Genomic DNA, 26,336 nt, shown 5'->3' with positions numbered 1-26,336 from the left:
GATCGGTTATACATAGTTTCAAAGTTCAAGCCATAACTAATAATTTTTCTTATTAGAATAAGTTGTGGGGAGAGTTATGTAATAGTTTAATATATTGATGTAGTTTTTGGGAAGATACGACTGGTGGCCAATAAAGCTATTGATGAAGCAAGGAGGAAAAAAGAAAAAATGTCCCGTTTTCAAAGTGGATTATGAAAAAATTTGAGAGACCCAAGATCATCTTTTGATTTAACAATCTCCACCTTTTTGATGGTGACAAACAAGTTTTAAAAAGTTCAATCTTGTTTTATTTTTGAAAGAATTTTTTTTTGATAGGATGAAATGAATTTTAATCTTTTGAAAAAGTTTTGATTACAAAACTAAAAGTATTTTTAAAAGAAAAAAATACTTTGCTTAAATCATATATCTAAGATTTTTCTTATGACATGTAATTTGTCATATTTTCATAGTTCTATCATACAAACAATATAGCGTTTGTGTCATACTAAGGTATCAAATCATTTATCCAAACTATATATATTAGAGCATACATTTTTGAATATATTTAAGCATATATATATATATACATACATATATATATACATATATATATATATATATATATATATATATATATATATATATATATATATATATATATATCAGAGCTTGTTTTATCTTGATTTAACACAGAGCATTCAAACGATATAGATCTTATGTACTATCTTAGACTATATGCAATGCATAGGAGACTCCCCCTAAAAACATCCATGATATTCAAGAGTAAAGCAGAGAATCATAATATGAAAATGTTAAACCATTTAAAATAAAGTATCGATCACAACTTGAAATCAAAATCCAAATCAGAGCAAAAATTAACAAAAAAAACCAAACAAGAATTGAGTTAAAAAAATTCACTCCCCTTGGCACTAACAAAAGTTAGGCCAACGATACCTCCAAAGCCAGATCAGGCTTCGTCGTCATATGAGCTCAGATCAATGTTGAGTTAAGACAATAACTTGTTGAATTTCCACTCAAGTTGTGCCTGTCTATTGAGCGAGAAGTGTAGAGCTTTGTAAGGTCGGACGATGACCCAATCATAGTCTTCTTCATTAGCTAGGGGAGGAAGTGATGGAAAGGATGGTTGTGGTGGTGGCAAGGTGCACTATTTAGGAGATTTAGGGGTTGAAAACCTAAACACTTTTCTGTACAAAAAAGTTATATTCCCAGGAAAAAAATTATGAAAAGTAACATCATAAGGGAAATAGTAGCGATACAACCATTTTCTAATAGAAAAAGTGTTGGAGCTTGATGGCTCAATTTTGCACGGTGGAGGACAGACCATGAAGCATCGACCTTTGTGAGAAGGAAGCCATTCAGGTTTGGTAGATGTTGGTAAGAGCTCCTGAGAAGTATGATGCCTAGCGAAGCGATCAAAGCATTTGTCCTTAACATAATGAGGCATTTTCTCCTTATCTTTACAAATTGAGTGAATAGTAGGCTTGGAAACAATGTCTTCAGTGTAGAACATGGTCCAAGTTTGAATCATCCACGGTCTATATGGCTCTTCGAGCATGAAAGGGAGATTTATAGAAGTGCCTTCAAGGCTTAGCTCAATAACGGCTTGAGAGTTTAACAAATTATGCTTCTCAGCTTGTTGTTGCCGGGCAATATGCATTGTCTAACTATCCAAACATGGAGGATGTTGTAAATTGATCTCCCTCGCAACCACCTGCCTTGCCAAGGGAGGATTGAGGTTGATGCCAGGGGCCTCTGTGAGACACATATTCTCAGTCTTTAAAAGTGAGAAACTCACTACATCTGGTTGAGTCATAAATTGGAGGTACCCAGTCATCATTTGAAGACATCTCCTCTTCCATTCTTGCCATCTCCTATATCTCCTCATAATTTTGTGCTGCCATTTTCAAAATCATTAGATGGTGGTACAGACGATGTAAATTCTTCTAGTTCATTCATGTTTGGATCCACCATAAAGTAATCAACATTCAGAGGAATTGCATCAATGATCATCTTTGTTGACAAAATATCTTCAGCTTTGCCCTGTGGAGGTTTGATGGAATAGCACTAAGGCCAAGAAGTCCAAGAGGTGTTGTATTGAAGGAAGCAAAAGGAATGGGTTAGTGTTGAAAAATCATAGGAGGAGTGAGGCCTCTTTTGGACCTTAGCTCCTAAGTTTTTATTAGCATAACATTTATTTTTATTCCTATTTTGCCCTTGTCTTTGATTTTCCATTTTTACCCTTGTATCTTGGGGTATCTTAGACATAGGATCTATTTTACTTGTATTTCCAATTTTACCCTTGTATTTTGGGGTATTTTAGTCATAGGATTTATTTTCTTTTGTATTTCCCATTTTACCCTTGTATTATGGGGTGCTTTAGATAATAGGATTTTATTTTTGGGCTAAGGTATTTGATTAGGGTGGGAACAAAACCTAGACATATTTTTTGTGGCTCTTGGACCTATTTTTGGTGCTAGAAAGGCTTAGGCCCAAGTGGAGGGCAAAGGTTGCATGGTCTTATCATGCACCTAGATATAGCCTAACTAATCTCAAAGATTCCATCCTTGGCCACCAAGTTGCATATAGGGTTCATTTGCATTTCATTTGGTGTGCATTTGGCTTATGAATTTCGTCCATGTACTCTCCAAATGCAACCCTAGATGCCTCCCACTCCTATAAATACCCTAGGCTATGCATCATGTAAATACTTTGGATATTGAATATAAAGAGAGCCTTTTGTGCCTTTATATCTTTCCTTAGTCACCCTTGGCTAATTCGGCCACCTCCCTCCCATCTCCACCTTGAGAGAAACAACCCTAGAAGTGGCCTTCATCATCATGAAGTGAGCCAACTCTAGAGTACCCTTCTCAAGCATTTCCTCAAACACCTTCTACCCAACCTCCATTTTCTCTGATACCAGAGTTTAGGGATACCTTGAATGGCCTTCACCTCCACTTAGTGAAGAGAGCCAACTAGAACACCCAAAACACCATCCTCCCTTCATTTCTCATATTCGCCCAAGCCATCACCATCTACGCCCACCTTCCTTTTTGCCTCACCCTTGAAGGACATCCACCCCCTAAGGTCACTATCTTGGCCTTGGCAAGGAGCTCCTCTTCACCATTGACGTTTTTTCATCCCCTTGGTGGAAGGAGTCCATCATTTGGTATCAAGAGCATAGGTTATCTTCAAGGGTAACTGGCTTCCTTTCCATTTTCTTTGAGTCTTTATTTCTTGAGTCTTGATTTGCATCATCTTTGTGTCTCCTTGTCATCCATGAAAATTTTTCCATAAGGTCTCATCATATTATTCTATGGTTCACTCATTGTTCATGAGCCTCCTTTTGTGCTTTAGGGTTTTTCTTGAGTTTTAGGTTCTTGTGTGCCAATTTTGTTTTTACTCTTGTTGCTGGAAAAATATTTCAAGAACATGAAGAACATGCATTACATCTCTTTTTGATCTTTTTACCTTTCAAGTTTTGTCAAAAGTTGTGTTTCTCTCACCCATCTCAAAAAGACAAATATCTTGATGTATGATGCACCCATTTGATGTATGAAACCATGAAAATATGAAATGTATGTTTTTTTCTATGAGGTGGCCTAAATTTTGCTGCACCATTCACTAGTGCAAAAAAGGGTATTTACGTCACCCAATTTACGTCGCAAACCACAAACACCGACGTTGTAAAAACGCGGTGGCAGTTTCGTAAATAAGTGGAGACTAATTTACGTCGGACCTCTCTTAGACCGACGTAAATTAGGTAATTTACGTCGGGTACCTCCAATCCGACGTTAATTTACGTCGGGTACCACTATTCCGACGTAAATTTACGTCGGTTCCCTGTAGTCCGACGTAAATTTACGTCGGTCCCACCCAAATCCGACGTAAATTTACGTCGGAGCTCAACAAGGGCGACGTAAATTTACGTCGGCGACGCCTTATCCGACGTAATAGTTCTCCTATATTGCCCCCAAAGTCCCATTTTCATTCCCGCGCTCACAGTTTATACGAAATCCTCTGAATTACTTGAGTCTCCCTCTGCGTTTACGGCTACATTCAACGTATCCAAGTTTGTATGTGTCAGCACGTTGGTCGTTTGAGGTTAGTTTGTTGTCCCCGTAATTTATTTGTTTTTTTTTTGCTATTTGTTCCTCTGGAACGGGCCGTTCTGCAAGGAGAACGGGCCGTTCTCCTTGCAGAACGGGCCGTTCTCCTTGCAGAACGGGCCGTTCTGCAAGCAGTACGGGTCGTACCGCATGGAGAACGGCCCGTTCTGCTGGAATTTTTTTTTATTGCGGACAATGAAGTGGACGAAATACATGCTATTCGAAGTGATCATGCTGAAGGAATATGGGAAAACATTCCAACCTAATAGGTTTCTGTTTATGTATTATTTGTTTTTTTATTAGTTATTTTGTTGCTATATTGTTATTATCTTTTTTACTTTATTTGTCTATTCAATTAATTCATTGTTTTAATAATGACAGTTTAATTTTTTCAGGATTATGGAGGATTCTGGGTCTGGCAGTGGAAGGAGGGAAGGTAGATCTGTCACTCGATTGTCTGGGTTGACAGCTGGGCGCATTGCCAAGGAGAGGACATCGGTTGAGGTGGATCCTCGTTCTGGCAAGGCATCAGGCCCAAATGCTGCCAAGTTTAAGAGCTATTTGGGAGTCCTAGCTCGACGACATGTTTCTATTATCATTCCATCATGGGATGACGTTCAGGAGGTTGACAAGAACCTCATGTGGCAGGATATTCAGGTATATACTTTCACATCCTTTCAATATTATATAACTTAAATACATTATTTATTATTTGTTGTTATTTTCATAGCAAAATTTTGACATTCCCAACACTGAGGGCATGAGGAGGAAGATGTTATCTGCCCTTGCCAGCAGGTGGAGAGACTTCAAGACTTTCTTGACACGGGAGTATGTATTTGGAGAGCGCCAAAATGAGACTCCCTGTCTAAAGTACCAGATCACTGATGAGGAGTGGATGCAATTTTGTGCCACTCGATTGGACCCTTCGTGGCAGGTTAGTTATCGATAACTTTTACATTGACACAAATACTTAAGGTATATTTTAATTTATCTCATTTTTTTTTGTATTATTGCAGGCTAAAAGAATAGCTGCCCAAGAACGACAAGCCAAGAATGATGCACCCCATCTATTGTCAAGAGGGGGATATGAAAGAAAAAAAAAGCAAATGAAGAAGGCTAGGGCACAGGCAGCAGGGGTTGAGGATGCTGACCGTGTGGAGTCACCTCCCCGCCATGAGATGTGGATAGCAGCCCGGACAAAACCAGATGGGCAAATGACTTCTGAGTCTGCAAGGGTCGTTGCTAATAAAATAGTAAGTAAAAATATACAAATTAAGACTCTTCATTTCAACTCATTTAATTCATAAGATTTTTTAATCTTCCTTATTGTTGCAGGAGGATTTAGTTGAGCAGAGCACCCAAGGCTCATTTGTTTCCGATGGTCGGAATGATATCCTCACAACGGCCATAGGAAAGCCAGAGCACGGAGGTCGTGTGCGTGGTGTTGGTGGTTCTTGGAGCCACCGAGATTTCTTTGGTGGCCGATCATCGAGGAGCACTGTCGACTCTTGCAGTCAAGAGGTTATACAGAAATTGGAGCAGAGATTGGAGATGCAGTTTGAAGAGAAACTGAAGAATATTGAAAAACAGTTTGAAGAGAAGTTTGAACTTTTGGCTCGTTCTCAGCAACAGACTGCAGTTGCTCATGATGGTGTTCGAGTCAGCACTAAAGGGAGTTGTGCTGCTCCAAATTTCTCAGGGGAACATGCTCACACTGATGTACCAAACCAGTGCGAGTTATATGTTGAGGATGACCCCCCACGGTTAGTGGCTATTGGCCGAGTATTTGAGGGTGGCTCAACCATCCATGGTGTCCCTCTACAGCCAGACTGGACACGGGTTGTGGTTGACCAAGTTCAAGATGCTGCTGCTCCAGTGCCTTTGCCCAATACAGAGGTTCAACTAGTGGGGCAGGCAACCGGCACATTCTTAGCTTGGCCAAAATGTTTGGTCATGCCGCTTTCAGCACGGGCAAAGGTAATTATATTATTGCTCCTTTAGATTCTTATAATTCTATTATTGTTTAACTAATTTTCATTATTTCTTTAGGATTTTATCGATCGTGGTAAGGAGGTCATGAGAGAACCTCATGTTCATGATGCTAATATCGCAGAAGCTGAGGATGATCCCATATCTAAGCTTCTAATCAAATTACCACGATTAAAGAAGCAACCAATTCAATTGCAGTGGGACATTAGAGTTTTTGGAGTTGATAGCTCTGATGTTCCACTATACATATCTCTGCCTGATGCATTAGAGATTGTTGGGGGAACCTCCATGTTAAATATATCTATCATACAGTTGTGGGCCATGTAAGTCATATTTTCTTTTATGAGTCTAAATTTACAATAATTACATTTAACTTATAATAATTATTTGTGTTAGGTACATGGACAAATTGAGTGTGGAGCAAGCACAAGCAGAAGTATATGGATTTATTGAGCCTCAATCCATCCAAAAATCAGGAAACACTCAGGTCCAGATCCAACAATATATGCAAACATGGATGAGTGACTCAAGAAGACATATATACATGGCTCCATACATTGACGGGTTAGTTTTTTAATTGATTTTTTAATCATGGTAATTTTTTAACTGATTTGTTTGTCATACAATGTAGGTCTCATTGGCAGTTAATGGTAATCATTCCTAAGGAATATACCGTGGTGTGGTTTTGTTCACTTCATCGAAAACCAAGCCAGGAAATTAAAAGCCAATTACATGGGTAACTAAATTTTTTCATTATGTTTTAACACTGTAATTATATATATTGGCTAACATTTATTTTTATTTCAATTAATTAGAATCGTGTCTGGAGCTAATATATTAAGTGGAAGAGCCAGATCATCAAAGTCATTGCATTTCATATACCCTAAGGTTAGCAAATTAATTCATACAGTCAATAATATTTAAATTTATTGACTTTGGAATTAATAGTTATTTGTTTCTCATTTTAGTGTAATAAGCAACAAGACTCGTTTGAATGTGGCTATTACATCATGTATTGGATGAAAGCCATAGTTTCTGCGGGTATTATTGATTCTTGGGCGCAGGTAATTCATATCAAAATTTATTTAACTATATTTACCTTTAGAATAATTAACATTGCATATTAATGACACTTAAATTACCCTTTCAGGTCTTTCAAGATCCATCTCCATTGCCCGAAGATGAGATGCTCAAGATAAGAGAACAATGGGCAACTTTTTTTCTAAGTTTAGTTAGTTAGATATTATGTTTATAGTTTGATAGTTAGTTATTTAGATAGCATTGACAAACATGTTTTATAGCTTTTTTAGGATAATAGGATTTACATTGTCATAATTTATGTTTTTTAAGATTTATATATTATTTTCTTTTTGTCATTCAATTTTGAAATACAATTTGAATTTCTATTCTGGACTGCCTGGTTTAGATTTGGTATTCTGGATTATATTTATATGCAGGTGTTGGGTATATCAATTTACAAACGTTTTTAAAAAAAAAACTGCCACAATTTACGTCGGACATGGCGTTGTCCGACGTAAATTTACGTCGGGCCTGGCAAAGACCGACGTAAATTTACGTCGGACAAGGCCACGTCCGACGTAAATTTGTGGCACGATTTTGACCCTTTTTACGTCGGTCTGAAAAGTTCCCCGACGTAAATTTACGTCGTCTTCCAGTGGCGACGTAAATTTACGACTCCCGTATTAACGTCGGACCCTTTTCCGACGTAAAATGGTCAAAATACACGACGTAAAACACCCTTTGTGTACTAGTGATTTAGAGGTCATTCATGCATGTTAACTAGTCCTTAGCATGCTCCAAATTTGTGTTGAAATCTATGTGTTATTTCCTTCCTACACATACATGATTGGTCACCTTTCCATGCACATCATTACATGATTATTCTTTTGTCCTTTTATGCACATGTGTGAGTGATAAGTTTTGTGTGTGAGTGCTGGAATCTTTGAAAAAAATCTGAACCAAAAAGAAAATAGTACAAGACACACTCCACTCACAAAATGCTTCTATACCCACTCATGTGTTGCCACTTGTCTCTCTATTTTTGACTCCTTATATGTGCTGAATTTTTAATCACCCACAAGTGTAAAAACCAAGCAACATTTAAAAAGAAAATAGAAGAAAAATCTGGACAGAAAAATTAAAAAAAAAACGTGACCAAAAAAGACTAAAAGAAAAGAAAGAAAAACAAAAAGGACTTGTTGCTAGACTTGTGGACATTGACCTAATTACCCTTGCACATTGGAGTTGGACTTGGACTGAATTTTTGGACCTTATTGGACCCTCTTTGAGACACAAAACCGTGGCTGGACCTTTACTAAAAAGGACTTAAGTTTACAATTGCAAAACCTTTAAAGACTTATTCCATTCTAGTGCCATTCTAGGATTTTCTCTTTTGAGTGCTAGCCTTTTTAATGTGCCTTAATTTTTGCTTGTCTTCCTTGAAATTCTTATGTTTGTCTCATTAATCTCTCTTTGAGTTTAGCTTTTTAATTGAGCTTTTTCAGTTTTTATTCCTTTGGCCTCCTTCTTGTTCTTGGTTGGTTTGTTGTCTTTGAGTGTAGGTGAAGTACTATCTCCAAGATATCCTTAGCAAAATTTCTTTGGGGGATTGAGTGGAGACTAAATCCGTGAGGTCCCAAGTGCTTTGGAGAAGGATATCATATTTCAAAGAGTGCAAACACCAAAGGAGAGGACTAACTTTGTTTGTTCCTTGTGAATGGGAGCCAAATTGGAGGAGTTGAAGACTTGAAAATTTTGTTTTCCTAATTGTTTCTTTCATGTGAATTTTCGGCCTTTTGTATTTTGGCCTTTGCTTTCTTTTATCTTGGTTTGTAATTGGCCATTTTTAAACCTTTTCATTTTGGTTTTAGTTCGTGTAGTTGAAGGTGATTTGAAAACCTTAACCTATGACTTCGACTAGTATATGCTTTAAGTATTTTTCTTTTGCATGTTTTAAAGCTTTTAGTAGTATAATTGCTTAGGACTTTATTTTTGTCTCAATTTCCGTTTAGAAGGCTTGCTTTTGCCTACTAGGGGGAACGTGCACACACACACTTTATTTTTGTGCCAAATTGTTTTGTGAGAAAAGTAGAAAAGGCTTAGTGATTTTTACTTGATAAGGCTTGGTTATTAAGTGATTCCTAGTAGTCCACCTCCCTTTGATAGTTCACTTTGTACACTTAGGCCTTTTTCTACCTATCTTGCACCTTGAAAACCATTTGTGAAAACCTTTTTATCACTCATTCTTTCTAAAAACCTTTTTCAAACCTTTTTGAAAACAATTTTGTGAAAACCTTTTTGATCAAAGATGAGTCATCATTCTAGTGTACATGGTCATAACTCTTGTAGTTCATGGTCAAAATCTAAATGCAATGCATGAGGTCCAATCACGGACACATACAAGGAATGGAGAGACTCAAAATAAACTCAAAATAAGCACAAGCAAAAAGTTCCTAAAACATTGATTGTGGAAGAAAATCAAGAACAATCAACAATGGATCTATGGAACAAATTTGATTCAAAAAACTTAGATCCGAATAGAAACTCAAAGAAGACATACAAGAGTACACAAACAGCAAAACAATCGGACAAAACACAAGAGAACTTATCTCCAAGAAGAACCTTGCTCTTGATACCAAAAATGATGGAGAAGATAGGAGGAGTGAATGTTGTTCTTCTCCTATTCTTCACCTAGGCTTGGATCTTCTTCAAGTAGCTTGAATCCGAAGTTGGAGAACTCTGGAATGATGAAGGAACACGAGTGGAATGAGGTCTAGACTTGGATGGAAGCATCCAAGCTCAAGCATCAATGGAGAGCACACTTCAAAGAGAAGGATTCTAGGTGAATTCCTAAGGTTTTTGAAGTTGAACTCAAGGAGACTTTGAGAGGGAAACTCGGCACTATGGCTCACAAATTTCATTAATCATTCAAAGTGAATACAAAGAATGAAGGAAAGGCTTAAGTATGCACCGAAAATGTGACACTTAGGTGCCTAAACTTAAGGCTCACAAATTGGCGCCTAAAGTTTGAATTCAAATTTGAAATTTGAATTCAAACTTTGGTGCACATGTGTAAGTCCGAAAATTTAGGTACCAAGGTGCATTTAGGTTTGATTTGAGAGTGATTTAGGGTTAATTTGAGTGGCACATGTTCAGCCACCCATGGTGCTAAACATGTGACTCAAATGTAACTTAAATGACTTCCAAATTAAACCTAATTTAACCTAATTAGCATACTTTAGTATTCCTTGTATTTTCCTATTCTAATGACCTAATTACATTGGTCAAACAAATACAATGGAAAGGAAAAATTACAAGAATGAAAATGAGCCCAATATTGGGTACCAAAAGCCCAAAGGCCCATGAAGCCCAAAACTAGGCCCAACAAGCCTAAAACCTAAAATGCTACTCTATGTGGTCTAAAATACAAGACCAAAATATATGATACCTATACTAACATGATGTATACAAAATATATGAAAATAGCTATAACAAACTATGGCCCATGAAAAGTTCAACTTGGGCCTTCCCAGGCCCATCAGGCCCATTGGGCCCTGACTGGCCCAAACCTTCATGTCTAGCCAACTCCTCTTGGCTCCTTCAATATGTCACCTCTTGCCTTCCTAGGCATGATTCCATCAAAATCCTTTTTAAAGAAAAAGAATCTCAACTTCAAGATTTAGTGAAGAAGAAGTGGACTTCACTTAGTCCCACTTCTTGTGCTACTTCCTTGGTGGTGCCTAAGGAAGATAAGCCTTCTGTCTTTAAAACTCTTTCTACTTTACTTGTACTCATAAAGCACCCAACTTTTGATTTGTATGATTTGTTGGATACATCTCATGGTGTCCTATTTTCTATTTTTGATCTTGAGGGAAGTTCAAACTTATTTGAACTTAACTTGGTTATTTCCCTACAAGACAAACTTAGATTATATGAGTTTTCTAGACTTCTCTTAACACCTTTTTCTCACATGTATCTAACAAATAATGCAATACAAAGTTGGTTAGGTAATTGTTTAGTTAATTTTTCTTTATTTTCTAGTACATACCTAGGTCACTACATTAGGTACCTCCAACAAGATATTTTAGTTTTTAGGACTAATGCATTAGGGTGCTATAGTTTTAGTCTTTTTACCTTTTTAGGTTTTGGTTATACATCTAAACTTCACCATGGGGAGGATCCTATCTTTCGCATTAGAGAGTCTAGTCCTTTTAATTTAGACAATCTTTTCAGCATTTTTAGTAGAACTCCTCTTAGGATACACTTTCCATTTCTACCATATACTATTACCTCTAATGCTTATTTTTATGTTTTTGTTGGTCATGATACCCACCATGAGGAACCTCTTGATTTGAGGTCAAATCCTTTTCAAGAGGGAGGGAATGATGGAATAGCACTAAGGCCAAGAAGTCCAAGAGGTGATGTATTGAAGGAAGCAAAAGGAATGGGTTAGTGTTAAAAAACCATAGGAGGAGTGAGGCCTCTTTTGAACCTTAGCTCCTAAGTTTTTATTAGCATAGCATTTATTTTTATTCCTATTTTGCCCTTGTCTTTGATTTTCCATTTTTACCCTTGTATTTTGGGGTATCTTAGACATAGGATCTATTTTACTTGTATTTCCAATTTTACCCTTGTATTTTGGGGTATTTTAGTCATAGGATTTATTTTCTTTTGTATTTCTTATTTTACCCTTGTATTATGGGGTGCTTTAGATAATAGGATTTTATTTTTGGGCTAAGGTATTTGATTAGGGTGGGAACAAAACCTAGACATATTTTTTGTGGCTCTTGAACCTATTTTTGGTGTTAGAAAGGCTTAGGCCCAAGTGGAGGGCAAAGGTTGCATGGTCTTATCATGCACCTAGATATAGCCTAACTAATCCCAAAGATTTCATCCTTGGCCACCAAGTTGCATCTAGGGCTCATTTGCATTTCATTTGGTGTGCATTTGGCTTATGAATTTCGTCCATGTACTCTCCAAATGCAACCCTAGATGCCTCACACTCCTATAAATACCCTAGGCTATGCATCATGTAAATACTTTGGAATATATGAATTTGAGTGAGCATTTTTGCCTCAAATCCTCTCCTTAGTCACTAGGTCTATTCGGCCTACCTCTCTTATCTCCTCCTTAGAGTGAGTTTAGGGATACCTTGAATGGCCTTCACCTCCACTTAGTGAAGAGAGCCAACTAGAACACCCAAAACACCATCCTCCCTTCATTTCTCATATTCGCCCAAGCCATCACCATCTACGCCCACCTTCCTTTTTGCCTCACCGTTGAAGGACATCCACCCCCTAAGGTCACTATCTTGGCCTTGGCAAGGAGCTCCTCTTCACCATTGGCGTTTGTTCATCCCCTTGGTGGAAGGAGTCCATCAAGGTTCCACTAGATTGGGAAACTTTGGAGCACACTGAGATGGTGTTGGACAAGGGGGATAAAGACTCATGGCCTTGGCTTCAGCCTCATGAGCCTAAGTATGATCATTAGATGAAGGCTTCCCCTAAGCAACAACATGGCGTTCCTCTTGTCCTTGTGGCATTGGTTCCTTTTGCACTAGTGATGGCTCCATCTAAGCCATGATCTAAAGCTAGGGCCCCTCCTAAGCCAGAATCTACGATGGAGCCAAAGTCTGAGAATTAGACGATTGACATAGAGATAGACTTATGGAAACCTCGAGCTACTGAGTCTCTAAACTAGAGAGAGCAGCGTCTATCAAGGCTTGCTACTGGGCCTCTTTAGCAAATAAAACCTTCAGACATTTTATGTTATGCTCTTCCTCTAATTTTTGAGGAACAAGTCTTGGGCCACACACAAGGCATCACTTATGGCTAGGTTGAGGTTGAGTTGGAGGTCTGACAGATTGAGGTGGAGGAGTTATATTTGATTTGGATGGTGGTTTTTGTTGAGTGGCTGGAGTAGAAGGTGTGGTTGGTTAAGGTTTAACCGTTGGTAGAGGATTTGGTAGGATATCAACACTAGAGGTGGATTGTGTACAAGTAAGACGATGGATGAGTGGTGCATCGTCTAAGTTAGATGAAGTCTCATGGACATGGATTTTAAGGGCTTTGGGAACAAAGGATGATGGTCTTGGTTGAGAAGGTTGTTTGGGAGGCTAAGTAAAGGTGTTGTGGGTGTTGTGAGAACTCAAAGTAACTTTCTTCAAGGGAGGCTCCTCCTCCTTTTTTGGTTTCACTCTCAAAACATCATGTTTGATAGCCTGAAAGAGATGTGTAATGCCCATTAGTCTAAGGGTTGTCATGGAAACTTCTCCCCCATCATGGCCTTCTTGATGGAAGAACTTGGAGAAGATGAATGTTCTTCCAAGCTTTCCATGCAAGGACCGAAATACTCTTGAGGCAACCTTCAAAATAAGGCTTGAATCTCCATGAAGGAACCTTCAATGGAGGTTGAAGCAAGGAAGGGGTTCGGTTACTCCTTAGCTTGAGGTAGAAGCTTGAGGAACCAAGCAAAGGTTGAAGCACCTTTGGTAGAAACCTAAAGAGAAAATTCTCTATGGTTTTTAGGAGAGACTTTTGGGAGAGAAATCTGAAGATTTATTTCTCAAATGTTCAAAAGTGATTACAAGAGAGGGATTTACAAATATATAGGGAGAGGTAGCTTCTAGGAGAAGCTAACCTTAACCATGGTTCACTAGGAACCATGGTAAGGTGTAGCTAACCATCCATGGTTTCTAAAACTTGTAGGAGAAGCTAACCTTGACCATGGTTCACTTAAGAACCATGGTAAGGTCAGCCTAACCTACCAAGGTTTAGAAACTTGGAGGAGAAGCTTCAAAAACTAGAAGGAAGACTTAGTAAATTTCGGCCAAGAACAAGAGAGAATGCTAGGCGGCCAAGGCTCCAAAATGCTCCAAGATTTATTTCAAAAATATTTGATTTGGTTTAGTTAGGTTCATCATATGATGATAAGACCTAGCTAAATCAAATCTATGAAAAATTAGGAGCAAAATGAGTCCAAGATACAAAATTTTGCCTAGGCCCAGTTCTGGCCCGATTACTAGTCACACCCTCAAGCATTGCTAAATGCCACCCCTTTTTCTCTACTGAAAAAAATACAAAATGAATGTATCAACAAAGGAGGTTAAATGGAGTTAAACTCTCCAAGTAACTCACCCTAAAAACAATATACAATCACTAATAAAAGAAAGTAAAGTGCCTCACAAATACAAAGGCAAAAATAAGCCTATACAAAAAAACTACTATATGTACAAACATATGAAAAGGTCTTTAAGATCATCCCATTCCTCTTGGTTCTTTTAAGATATCACCTCTTGGATTCCTTGGCCTTGGCCATAGTCTATCATCCTCTCCTTCTTGAAAAGGATTTGACCTCAAATCTCGAGGGTCTTCATGATTATTGGCCACACCTACAAATATATAATAAAATTCATTAGAGGTGATATTCTCATCAAATAAATGTGAAGGGTATATCCTAGAAGGAATCCTTTCATGGAACCTAAAGAAATCTATGATACTAGACCTTCTAATATAATGAATAGGATCATCTCCTAAACATAGACTAGGTATATTACTAAATCCTAAAAATGTGCTAAAACTAAAACTATAGCACACTAGAGACTCAATCCTAAAAACTAGAACATCTTGCCTAAAGTACCCTATGTGGTAGGAAAATACTACTAAGAAATTTCCTAAACAATTTTGGACTATATTATTTGTTGAATAGTTATGAAAAGAATTTGTCACAAGGAACCTTGAAGGTTCATATGTTATATCCAACAAATAATATATTCCATAAATTAGGTGCATTATTGACACAACCAAGGTAGGAAAAGTCCTACACAAAGGAAGGCTATCTACCTTGGGCACCACCAAGGAAGTAGCATGAGAAGTAGAACTAAGTGAAGTCCACTTCTCCTTCACCAAATCTTGAAGTTGAGATTCTTTTTCTTTAAAAATAATGAATTTGTGAATCTCTTCTTCAAGACTAGTGGCAGTGTGAGGTTAAGAGTTAAGGTCTTTATGAATAAAGAGAATATTTTTCGTAGGTTTTCTAGTAATAAAGCAATTCTCTTTAGTCATAACTCCCTTAGAGGATATTTCTTCCTCTTTACTCTTCCCTACTTTCTCACTTTTTCTTTTGATTTTCATTTGTGTTTGATCCTTAGCCACTTGTTGAGGTGAGAGAGGATAAAGCACAAATTTCTTTTCCTTATGAGTGAAGGTAATTTCATTAGTAAGACCATTATGTATAGTTTTCTTTTCAAATTTCCATGGTCTTCCTAACAAAATATGACAAGCTTCCATTGGTACTATATCACATAAAGCTTGGTCCTCATACTTCCCAATGGAAAACTTAACCTTCACTTGTTGGTCAACTACTATGTCACCATCCTTATTAAGCCATTGCAAATGATAAGGTTGAAGATGTGGCATAGTAATTAAACTCAACTTTTTAACCAACCTAGTGCTACAACAGTTGCACCATGAACCACTATCAACAATGAGAAAACAAGCATTATTTAAAACATTACATCTTGTATGAAAGATGTTCTCTCTTTGTGATAGGGTACCACTAGGTTGATTATGAAGGATTCTCCTAAGCATTAGGAGCTCTCTTTCATAAGGATAAACTGGATCCACTTTGGACCTTTGAAGTTTTGTTTCAACCTCACTCTCACTAGAAGAGGAGGTAGTAGTCTCTTCTTGACTACTATAAGTGTCATGCCCCCTTAAGATCATGACTTTCTTTGTAGGGCATTGAGAAGCAATGTGGCCTCTCCCTAGACACTTGAAACATTTAATATCACTAGTCTTTGTGCTAGTGTGTGGAGTGATGAGATCTTTATCCTTATCTCTATTTTTCTCTTTCTTTTTAGCTAATTCCTTAGAGGGTTCTAAAATAATTTTCTTTTCAAAAGATTTTTCCTCCTCCATGTAGTATTTCTTAAGAGATCTAGAGTGGGAGCTTTTTCTTTTAGAAGATTTTCTCAATATTTGTTGTTCTACCCTTACACAAAGTTAGACCAAGTCATTTAGGTCCCTGTAGGATAGTAGCTCCACTTGGTCTCTAATCTCTAAGTTAAGACCACTTAGGAATCTAGCTACAGTGGTGGCTTCCTCTTCTCTAATACATGCCCTCATCATGTATAGCTCCATTTGTTGCCTATATTGTTCAACAGTCATATCTTTTTGTTGGAGCCTTTGGAGCTTATTCATAAGCTCCCTGTCATAGTAAGAGGGAATGTGTCTCCTCCTCAATGCACTCCTAAGATCATTCCAATATTGGATATGGGGATCATTGTGGTGACGCCTTTCTCTTTCCAAAGAGGTCCAACAATACATTGCATGCCCTTGAAAGCTAAGGGTTGCAAGTGGCACTTTCCTTTCTTCACTTACCCTATGGCAAGCAAAGAGTTGTTCTACCTTCATCTCCCAATCAAGGTAGGCCTCCACATCATCCTTCCCAAAAAATTGAGGGAGATCCACCTTGGATTCCCTAGGTTTAATAGTTCTTCTAGGGGAAGGTTGATAATGGTTACCCACATTAAGGCTTTCATTAGGAGATGTGTATTGGGAGTGTGAGCTCCTACTTTTTTTTCTATGTTTTTTCATGTTTTCTTTCAACTTTTCTTCTTCTCGTCTTAAAATTCTCAATTCTTCCTCAAGGTAAAGTTGTCCTTCTCTTTCAATTTTATCTCTTTCTCTTTGAAGAGACTCTTTCTTTTTCCATAGTTTAAGTGATTTGATCTCTTTAGTAATGTATGAAAGACTTTTTGGAGAGCCATCACTTTCACTATTGGAGGAATTTTGAGACATTTTAACACAAAAAGATTTTTCCACTCAAAAATAGTTTTTAAGAAAATAAGATTTTTGGGAATTGCTTAGACTTGGCACTTGGAGGTCTAAGAGTACAAATTGAACTTTGGAGGGAGGTGAGCTACTAAAGAGCCACTTAATAACCAAGCCTCTTCAAGTAAAAATCTCTAAACCCCCTTGTACGTTTGCCTTGCACAAAGCAATTTTCACAAAGATATTTTCAAAAAGGAAAATAACAATCAAGTGCCTATTGTGTACAATTATCAAGACTTGAAATCATAAATGGCAAGAAAACATAAATTGCTTGAAAACTTAAATTGCTTGAAAACTTAAAGACAAGAAAACATAAACCAGGTGTGGAAAGCAATTAAACCTATGTGAGAGCTTGAAAGGCACCAAAGACCTTCAAGGACCCTCTCACAAGTACTAAACGAAATTACTATTAGAACACTTAAGGAGAGATGGAGATACACAAAAGGCACTCCAAGACACTCCTTAATAAAGGCCTTGTACAAAAATGGAGAATTAAAAATTTACAAGAAAAATGAAATGCAAATTTACACCAAATGAAATGCAAATTCACACTTAAATGAAATATAAATTCACACCAAATGAAATGTAAATTAAAAATCAAATGAAATTAGTGGCTGCACTTAATTTCAAAGAAAACAAATTAGCCACTAATTAGAAACAAATTTTAGAGACGGATTTTGTAAGGAAAAATAGGTTTAGTAACAAAAATTTTCGTCACTAAAATTGGTCTCTAAAGTTCACAAAATTTTCAAAATTTTGTTGTTCCTTCTCTTCCAATTTCAGCCACCAAGCATGCAGACCTCACAAGTGTATCACTCTTCTTTTAGAAGAAACCTTGAATTTGGTTACTTCTAGGTGTTTGCAAGAGACCTTCCACCAAGAGAGAACAAGCTCTCTAAGCAACCACCAAAGCCTTCAAGTTGACTTCCTTTGACTTGGCCTCCTACACCTTTTAAGAAGCACTCAACCACCTTCAATTGCTGGAATATTAGTGCTAAAACTGAAAGGGCACAATTTATAATGGCTACACCATTTGGTAGAATGAAATGAGACAAACTAGAAGGAGTTCCACAAAAAAGACAAGCAAAAATTAAGGCAAATTTAGAAAGCTAGCACACAAAGGATAACCTATCAAAGGCACTAGAATGGATTAAAAAAACAAAGCTAAGATTAGAAACAAAATTAAGACACAAAATATGTGGCTGGACTGAAAATTAATAGGCAAAGATTTCACCAAAACCGAGAGCTAATTCACACAAATTTTTCACTCCTTTTGGCTTTTTCTTTTGCTATTTTCTTTCTTTTCTTTTTGCAAAATATTTTTCACTTCTTTTTCTTTGATTAATCAGGAGTTTAAATGCCTTTTGAACAATTATAGGTCTCGGCCTTAGGCTAGAAAGACTGCAGCAAAAATATTTTCTCAAAACAAGAGGTGTTCACAAGCATGTTTTCGCTAGTGCATCACAATTTTATAGTATTTTTAGGTCAAATTTTTAGGCACTATTTTATTTTGTTTTTCTCATGCATTTGTAACACATACACCTCTTTTTTGCCTCTGTTTCTAATTTATAAAATTTGTTAAAAGTTTCAGCCACACAATAAGACTCAAGGAATCCTAATAGGAATTAGTGTTTAGTAATTTTTTTGACAAAACTTTTAACAAGACATAATAGAAACCTAAATCTAGGAAATTTTCTAGAACTAATAGCAAATTATGAACACAAAAATGTAAAACAAAAGCACATATAGGTAAGGTTCAGATTCAATAAGAAAATACACAAAAAATTTCAAACACAAACAACACACAAAAAATTAGGTCAACAAGCTAATCTAGGAATTTTCAACCTGAAAAGGACTACACATGACTTCTATGACAAAACAATTGATTCAAAAATAAAACTAATGCAATGTGAATGAAGTCCAATCACGGACACATGTTATAGAATTGAGAGACTCAAACAAAAGCAAAACGCACAAGTATAGGAACCTAAAGCACAAAACAATTGATTCACGGATTAGGAACAAGCAAAAACATGAATCAATTTCTTCTTATGTGACATATAGGATCTATCAAAAATTTTTTAGAAAATTTAGATCCATGCAGAAAACACATATTTAGACATAGGAGAAGGAAGAAACAACACGGATTCAACAAGAAAAGTTAGAACACAAAACCTCAAGAGCCCTAGGCTCTGATACCAAAAATGATGGAAGCACTTGGAGAAGATGAATGTTCTTCCAAGATTTCCATGCAAGGACCGAAATACTCTTGAGGCAACCTTCAAAATAAGGCTTGAATCTCCATGAAGGAACCTTCAATGGAGGTTGAAGCAAGGAAGGGATTCGGTTACTCCTTAGCTTGAGGTAGAAGCTTGAGGAACCAAGCAAAGGTTGAAACACCTTTGGTAGAAACCTAAAGAGAGAATTCTCTACGGTTTTTAGGAGAGACTTTTGGGAGAGAAATCTGAAGATTTATTTCTCAAATGTTCAAAAGTGATTACAAGAGAGAGATTTACAAATATATAGGGAGAGGTAGCTTCTAGGAGAAGCTAACCTTAACCATGGTTCACTAGGAACCATGGTAAGGTGTAGCTAACCATCCATGGTTTCTAAAACTTGTAGGAGAAGCTAACCTTGACCATGGTTCACTTAAGAACCATGGTAAGGTCAGCCTAACCTACCAAGGTTTAGAAACTTGGAGGAGAAGCTTCAAAAACTAGAAGGAAGACTTAGTAAATTTCGGCCAAGAACAAGAGAGAATGCTAGGCGGCCAAGGCTCCAAAATGCTCCAAGATTTATTTAAAAAATATTTGATTTGGTTTAGTTAGGTTCATCATATGATGATGAGACCTAGCTAAATCAAATCTATGAAAAATTAGGAGCAAAATGAGTCCAATATACAAAATTTTGCCTAGGCTCAATTCTGGCTCAATTACTAGTCACACCCTCAAGCATTGCTAAATGCCACCCCTTTTTCTCTACTGAAAAAATACAAAATGAATGTATCAACAAAAGAGGTTAAATGGAGTTAAACTCTCCAAGTAACCCACCCTAAAAACAATATACAATCACTAATAAAAGCAAGTAAAGTGCCTCACAAATACAAAAGGCAAAAATAAGCCTATGCAAAGAAACTACTATATGTACAAACATATGAAAAGGTCTTTAAGGTCATCTCATTCCTCTTGGTTCTTTTAAGATATCACCTCTTGGATTCCTTGGCCTTGGCTATAGTCTATCACTTCTTTTAATATAGAGGTATCAATCTTAGCCCTTTGGATGATTTTGGTGAACAACATCCCATAAGGAATGGATGCTTTCTTTCCACACTCTTGGTTGTGTTGTGCAAGGTAGGACCTCCATTAATGGTAAACTAGCTCCAAAAGGTTTATCTTTTGGCAAGAGTTAGAAAGTAAAGACGGAACCTATCTGAATCAGTGACGTGGTCTCTTGAGCCTGTTCGAGGAAGGAAGGTGTTTAAAAAGAGGCTGTGAAACATTCTGCAAGGAGGAGTGATATTTGCAATGTGCAAAAATCTCTTTAACTCAATCCTGTTAGAAGGACAAGGACCATTGTTGTAGATTACAGCATTTATAATAGCCTAGGTGATTACAACTTCCCAATCACCTGAGTAAACTTCCCTTGCTTCCCTACATTCTGAAATAGTTGCGAGGGGAAAGATATGAATGATGATGTTCTACACTTTGCCCATGATGGAAAGTGGTTCTTGAATGGTTGATACCTAGAAGTTGGCATAGGAGGCATGGAACCATTCACACTTTATCTTCACAAACTTGGTCCATCCAAGATTGTCAAGATACTACTTCACAAGATACCCTTCATCCTACATTTTTAGAATAACAATCATTTTTCCTAGTAGGAAGATGGTATAGGGATACTCCTCCATTAACACCTTTTGATTAGAGGGGGCAGATTTTGGGGCTATTTTGAACTTAGATATTTTGATCGAAAAAGGATTTGCTCGAGGATGAAGATGAATAATAGTGGGTGTAGAAAGACTGAGATAATTACATGCTTGTGGGTGTGTGATCGAGAGAGATATGGCAAGTTTGCATGTCGTGGTTGGTGGGCAGAAATTGACAAGGGTGATTACTGTTGAGATTTTCCGTTGGACTATTTTTGTTATCACTTTAAATCACTTTTGTTCTATCAACGGTCTCAAACACGGCAAGTATACCGGCCGTTCAAGTAGTAAAATTATCGTATCCACAGGGATTAGTAGGTAACATAAGCATTTATTGACTATTCGTGACTAAAGAATAATTCCAATTTTAGTCGTTTTTCATGCAAATGTGAATTTAAGATCATGACTACTGGAAGGTTAAATTAAAAAATAGTTGTTTGTGAGTGGAAAAGGGTAGAAATGGTATTATGATTTTTGTGAAATTGTGGGGTCAGATTTCACCAAATGTCACACTAATGAATCCTTAATCTCTTGTTACATACATTGCTTAGTCAACCCATAAGTTTACTCAAACCTAATCCCTTAGAGCAAGAGCCTAGGTGCAGATAATGAATATCAATCCCTTGAGTATTCAATACCTACACCCGCATTACGGGTTAGGGTTTAAGACTACTAATGGGCCAAGCTCCATTCCTAGATACATTTCCCACTAGGAATTTGTTTCAGAGCTAGTTTCAAAGGTTATTTTTCAATACTCAATGGAACCTATATCATGCAAGGAGAATCAATCCAAAGCAAGCATTAAGAATAGAAACATACACAAAAATGAGTGAAACAACATGTATATATATCATTAAAACGTAAGGATTACAATAGCATTCGTTGGTTACATCTAACCCCACAAAACAATGGATAGAACCACTCAAAAAAATGAGGGTAAACAAAAAATAGAGATGAAGAGAGAATGAAGAACCGAAGGAAAGACCCACACATGAACGGCCCCAAGCTCTGGGAATCCCTTCCTCAGCTCCTAAAACGCGTCCAATGTGTGAATGAGGAAGAATCCCTCAAAAATGTCTTCAAATACGAGCTTGGAGAGTCAGATTAGGGTTACGCGCCCGGCGCATAAGTCTTTGCGCCCGATGCATAAGTCTTTGCGCCCGGCGCAGGGCCTTCCAGAGAAGTTGAGCACTATCTGCCTCAGGACACGCCCGGCACAATTTCCTTTTACGCCCGGCGCAATGTCTTCCAGAGAGTTTGAATTACTCTCTGCCTCGATCACGCCCGGCATGGGTAGTCTTGCGCCCGGCACATATATGACTTGCAGAGATAAGGCACTTTGTTCTACTCAAGCCCGACGCGGGTCATCTTGCGCCCGGCGCAGTCACTCTTCTCTACTCCTTAGCTCCTTAGGTTTACAATCCTATGGGTCTTCAATCCTCAATTCTCTAGCTCAATACCTGCACAAAAATGAGGTGTATTAGGGTATTGTTAGCTAAATTATGGGTTAGCTATATCTGCACACAAAATGAATCAAAAAGAGAGCAATTATATTGCAATGGTTCAAAGAATGAGTGAAATTGTTCATTAAGTCTTGTCCAAAAAGAAGTATAATTGAGACTTAACAATTACGTGCTGACAAGATGCGTTTCTATCGTGTCCACTTTTCCATGCATTACCTTTCTCATTAATTAATGCACTAATAATTCTTTGCATTTAATGCTCTTTACTGCACCTGTTACCTTTTTAAACTAAGAAAAGACGTTAGTGTACATATATTCATTTAAGAAAATTGTGTTAGATTAATGAAGGTAAGACGATGAATACCATATGAAACATTGATCAGATGAAGTAAGATTAGATGAATCATGTAACATAGTTAGATGAAGCATAATAAGATGATGTATCAATGTCTTAGTCTGATAGGCATTTTAAATGTAGATGCTCTTTAATGAAATTAAAACATTCCTCAGCTAGAGCCTTTGTAAAAATATCAGCCCATTGGTAATCTATGTCAATAAATGTTATATTGAAAACTCTTTTATGGACATAATTACGAATGAAGTGATATTTTATTTCAATGTACTTAGCTTTAGAATGTTCTATGAGATTTTTTTTTATAGATTTATGGTACTTGTGCTACCACAAAATATAGGTATATTTGATTCCAGACTAGAATAGTCTTCTAAATGATATTTCATCCATAAGAGTTGTGAACAACATCCAGCAGCTGAAATGTATTATGACTCTACTGTTGAAAGAGCTATGAATTTTTGTTTCTTGCTTGTCCAAGAGATGAGACAACTTCTCAAAAAGTGATATCCTCCACTTGTACTCTTTCTTTCAATTTTGTCCCCAGCATAGTCTGTGCCTTAGAATCCTACTAACCTAAAATTATTATTTCTTTCATAGAACAAACTTAGATTAATAGATCTTGCAAGATATCTAAATATTTATTTCATAGCTTTCATACGAGACTTTGGGGTCAGACTAAAATCTAGAACAAAGACAAACATTAAACATAATGTCTAGTCTATTAGTAGTCAAATAAAGTAGGGATTCAATCATACATTTGTAGATCGTCTGATCTACTGGTTTACCTGATTCATGTTTTGACAATTTTACAGATGAATGCATGGGTGTAGGCATTGACTTGCAATCATTCATCTTAAAATTTTGAATAAGTTCTTTAGTATATTTTTGTTTATATATGAATATATATGCCTTCATCTATTTGATTGATCTATAGACCGAAGAAGAACTTTAAGTCTCCCATCATGCTCATCTCAAATTCAGTCTTCATTAGCTTTGAAAAATCCTCACATAATGATTCATTAGTAGAATTAAAGATGATATCATCTACATAAATTTTCACAACAATGAAATTAGTTCCAGACTCTTTTCTAAACAAAGTTGTGTCAACTTTTTGTCCCACAAAACTATTATTGAGTAAGAAGTTACTTAATCTCTTGAAGCCTAAAGGTTGTTTACACAATCTCCCTTTTCAAAAAATCCATTTAAAAAGGCACTCTTAACATCCATTTGAAAAAGTTTTATGTTCTTGTGAGTAGCAAAAGCTAGCATAATCCTGATAGCTTCGAGTCTAGCAACTAGGGCAAAGGTCTTGGTTAAATCGATACCTTATTGCTAATTGTAGCCTTGAGCTACTAATCTAGCTTTATTTCTTATCACTTTTCATTGCTCATCAAGTTTATTTATGAAAACCCATATGGTTTCAATGACACTTTGATGTTATAGCTTTAGAACTAGAGTCCAACGTCATTCCTTTTGAATTAATTCAGCCCCTCCTCCATGGCAATGATCCAATCATTTTCCTTTAATACTTCGTCTATGACTTTTGGTTCTATTTTGAATACTAGAGCACATGACGCATTGTCTCTAAGTGTATATCTTGTTTTAACTTTATCTGTCTTGTCACCTAAAATATGATCCTAAGGATGATGGTTGATGAACTTCCAATCCTTGTGAGATCTGGTGACTTCATCTGACTTTTAGGAGGCTCCATCATCCGATTGGAAACGTCTAGCTTTTTCATTTGATCTCCAATCTGTTATTCTGTAAAATCCCCTTCTAGATTTGATAATGTCCTATCAGTCGTTAGAGCATCATTAAACTTCACATGGATAGATTCTTTTACCATAGAGGCTCTAGAATTATAAACTCTATATGCCTTTGAGGTTTCTGAGTATCCAAAGAAGATACCCTTATTCACCTTAGAGTCAAACTTACCATGTTGATCTTTAGTGTTTAGGATATAATACTCACATCCAAAACGATGAAAGTAGGAGATATTGGGTCTCCTTCCTCTCCATAGCTCATAGAGAGTTTTGTTTAATAATGATTTTATCAATATTTTGTTTTGAATGTAAGACGTCATGTTCACTACTTTAGCCCATAAGTGTTTTGGTAAATCTTTTTCACAAAGAAGTGTTCTGCCATTTCTTATAAAATTTTATTCTTTCTTTCAACTACCCCATTTTGTTGAGGTGTCTTTGGTGAAGAGAAGTTGTGAAAGATACCATGCTTTTCACAAAAGTTTCAAAAATAAGTATTTTATAATTCAGTCCCATGGTCACTTTTGATAGTAGTTATGCAAAAACCTTTTTCATTTTGAACATGCTTATAAGATATGTCAAAGACCTTAAATGACTAATGTTTATGGCTTAGAAAGTATACCCATGTATATATAAAATATTCATCTATGATAACAAATCCATACTTTTTACCTCTCAGACTTAACATCCTAGTTAGACCAAACAGATCCATATGTAATAGTTGCAGTGGTCTCGAAGTGGAAACATCCTTTTCAGTTTTAAAAGATGATTTCTTCTGTTTTCCTTTCTAACATGCTTCACAGAGAAGATAAATTTTTCAACAGATCCCACGCAGTCCTCTTACTAATCCCTTTTTGCTTATTTTTGAAATATGTTTCATATTGACATTGCCCAAGCCTTTTGTGCCAAATAAATTTTTCATCTTCTTTGGAGACTAGACATTTTACATTCTATTTGGTCAAGCTAGCTAGATTAATCTTAGAGATTATTTTGTCTTTGAACAATAAAAAGTGACCCATCATCTTGCTTAACTATGCATGCATCTTTGTAAAAGACTATAGTATAACTACTTGTTGCAAAAAATCTCGCAACGGGACAACAAAAATTGAAAATGAAATGAGGTTGCCACCAATATTTATTTTTAGGGAAGCATTGGGAAAAATCTTAGAAGAAAATGACCTTCGAAAACCAAATTTTGAGTTCATAGTCAATTACGTGTAGGGAAGGTATTAACATCCTACGAAATCCATTAATAGTTACCTTTAATTAAATGTGTAAATTAATGTTACTTTAAAAAATATTTGTTTCACCCTTAAAAAATAAAATTATTTAACATTTATTTGTATATTAATTTATTATTATTATTGTTGTTGTTGTTGTTGTTGTTATTATTAGTTTTAGGAAAATAAAAATTATTTTTTTATCTTTGGAGTCGACAAGGGTGGAACCTTGCTCCTAAGTATCCTCAAGTGCAATGAAGAAATCAGACTTACGTAGTTTTTTATCTAGAAAATATTTGTAAGTTAATATTTTGTTATTATTTTTTCATTTTAAGTGTTATTTAGATAACAAATTAAGAGGGAGATCTAAAATGGTTATCTCAATCAACATTAAGTTTCCATAAGAATCAAATAAGAAGGAGATCTAAAATGATTATCGCATGTGAACTATCATGTTGCTTAATATTTGATGAGATTTTTGTAATAATCAATTAAGAAGAAGATTCAAAATGATTATAATATATATATATATATATATATATATATATATCTTTTATTTACTTAAAAGTTAATTAAGATTTTAACAAAATCACCCAATGATCAAATAGGTAGGGTATCAAAATAATTATTTAGAAGATTTGTTTAATAGTATCTTTTATTGATATTTA

General features: G+C 36.3%; 1 protein-coding gene across 4 annotated transcripts; it reads left to right on the top strand.

The window, feature by feature from the left end:
- Window positions 1-4,315: 4,315 nt before the first annotated feature.
- On the top strand, window positions 4,316-8,008 carry LOC145950142 (uncharacterized). Of its 4 annotated transcripts, XR_014428243.1 has the most exons (9): window positions 4,316-4,375; window positions 4,502-4,763; window positions 4,837-5,040; window positions 5,123-5,359; window positions 5,442-6,083; window positions 6,156-6,418; window positions 6,492-6,831; window positions 6,911-6,983; window positions 7,064-8,008. XR_014428243.1 is itself a non-coding variant. In XM_083061115.1 (7 exons), the coding sequence occupies exons 1-7, from the start codon at window positions 4,320-4,322 to the stop codon at window positions 6,670-6,672; spliced, it is 1,845 nt and encodes a 614-aa protein (XP_082917241.1). In that variant the 5' UTR covers window positions 4,316-4,319; the 3' UTR covers window positions 6,673-8,008. The 4 variants fall into 4 exon arrangements, 1 of the variants encoding a protein (XP_082917241.1); XR_014428242.1 differs by having other exon boundaries at window positions 6,911-8,008; XR_014428241.1 differs by having other exon boundaries at window positions 6,492-7,159; window positions 7,246-8,008.
- Window positions 8,009-26,336: the final 18,328 nt, after the last annotated feature.

The sequence above is a fragment of the Cajanus cajan genome, chromosome 7, assembly GCF_000230855.2.
Source record: "Cajanus cajan strain Asha chromosome 7, NIPB_CcT2T_4, whole genome shotgun sequence".
Taxonomy (NCBI): Eukaryota; Viridiplantae; Streptophyta; class Magnoliopsida; order Fabales; family Fabaceae; genus Cajanus; species Cajanus cajan.
The sequence above is the reverse complement of the archived record's forward strand: the minus strand, read 5'-3'. Positions and strand labels throughout refer to the sequence as shown.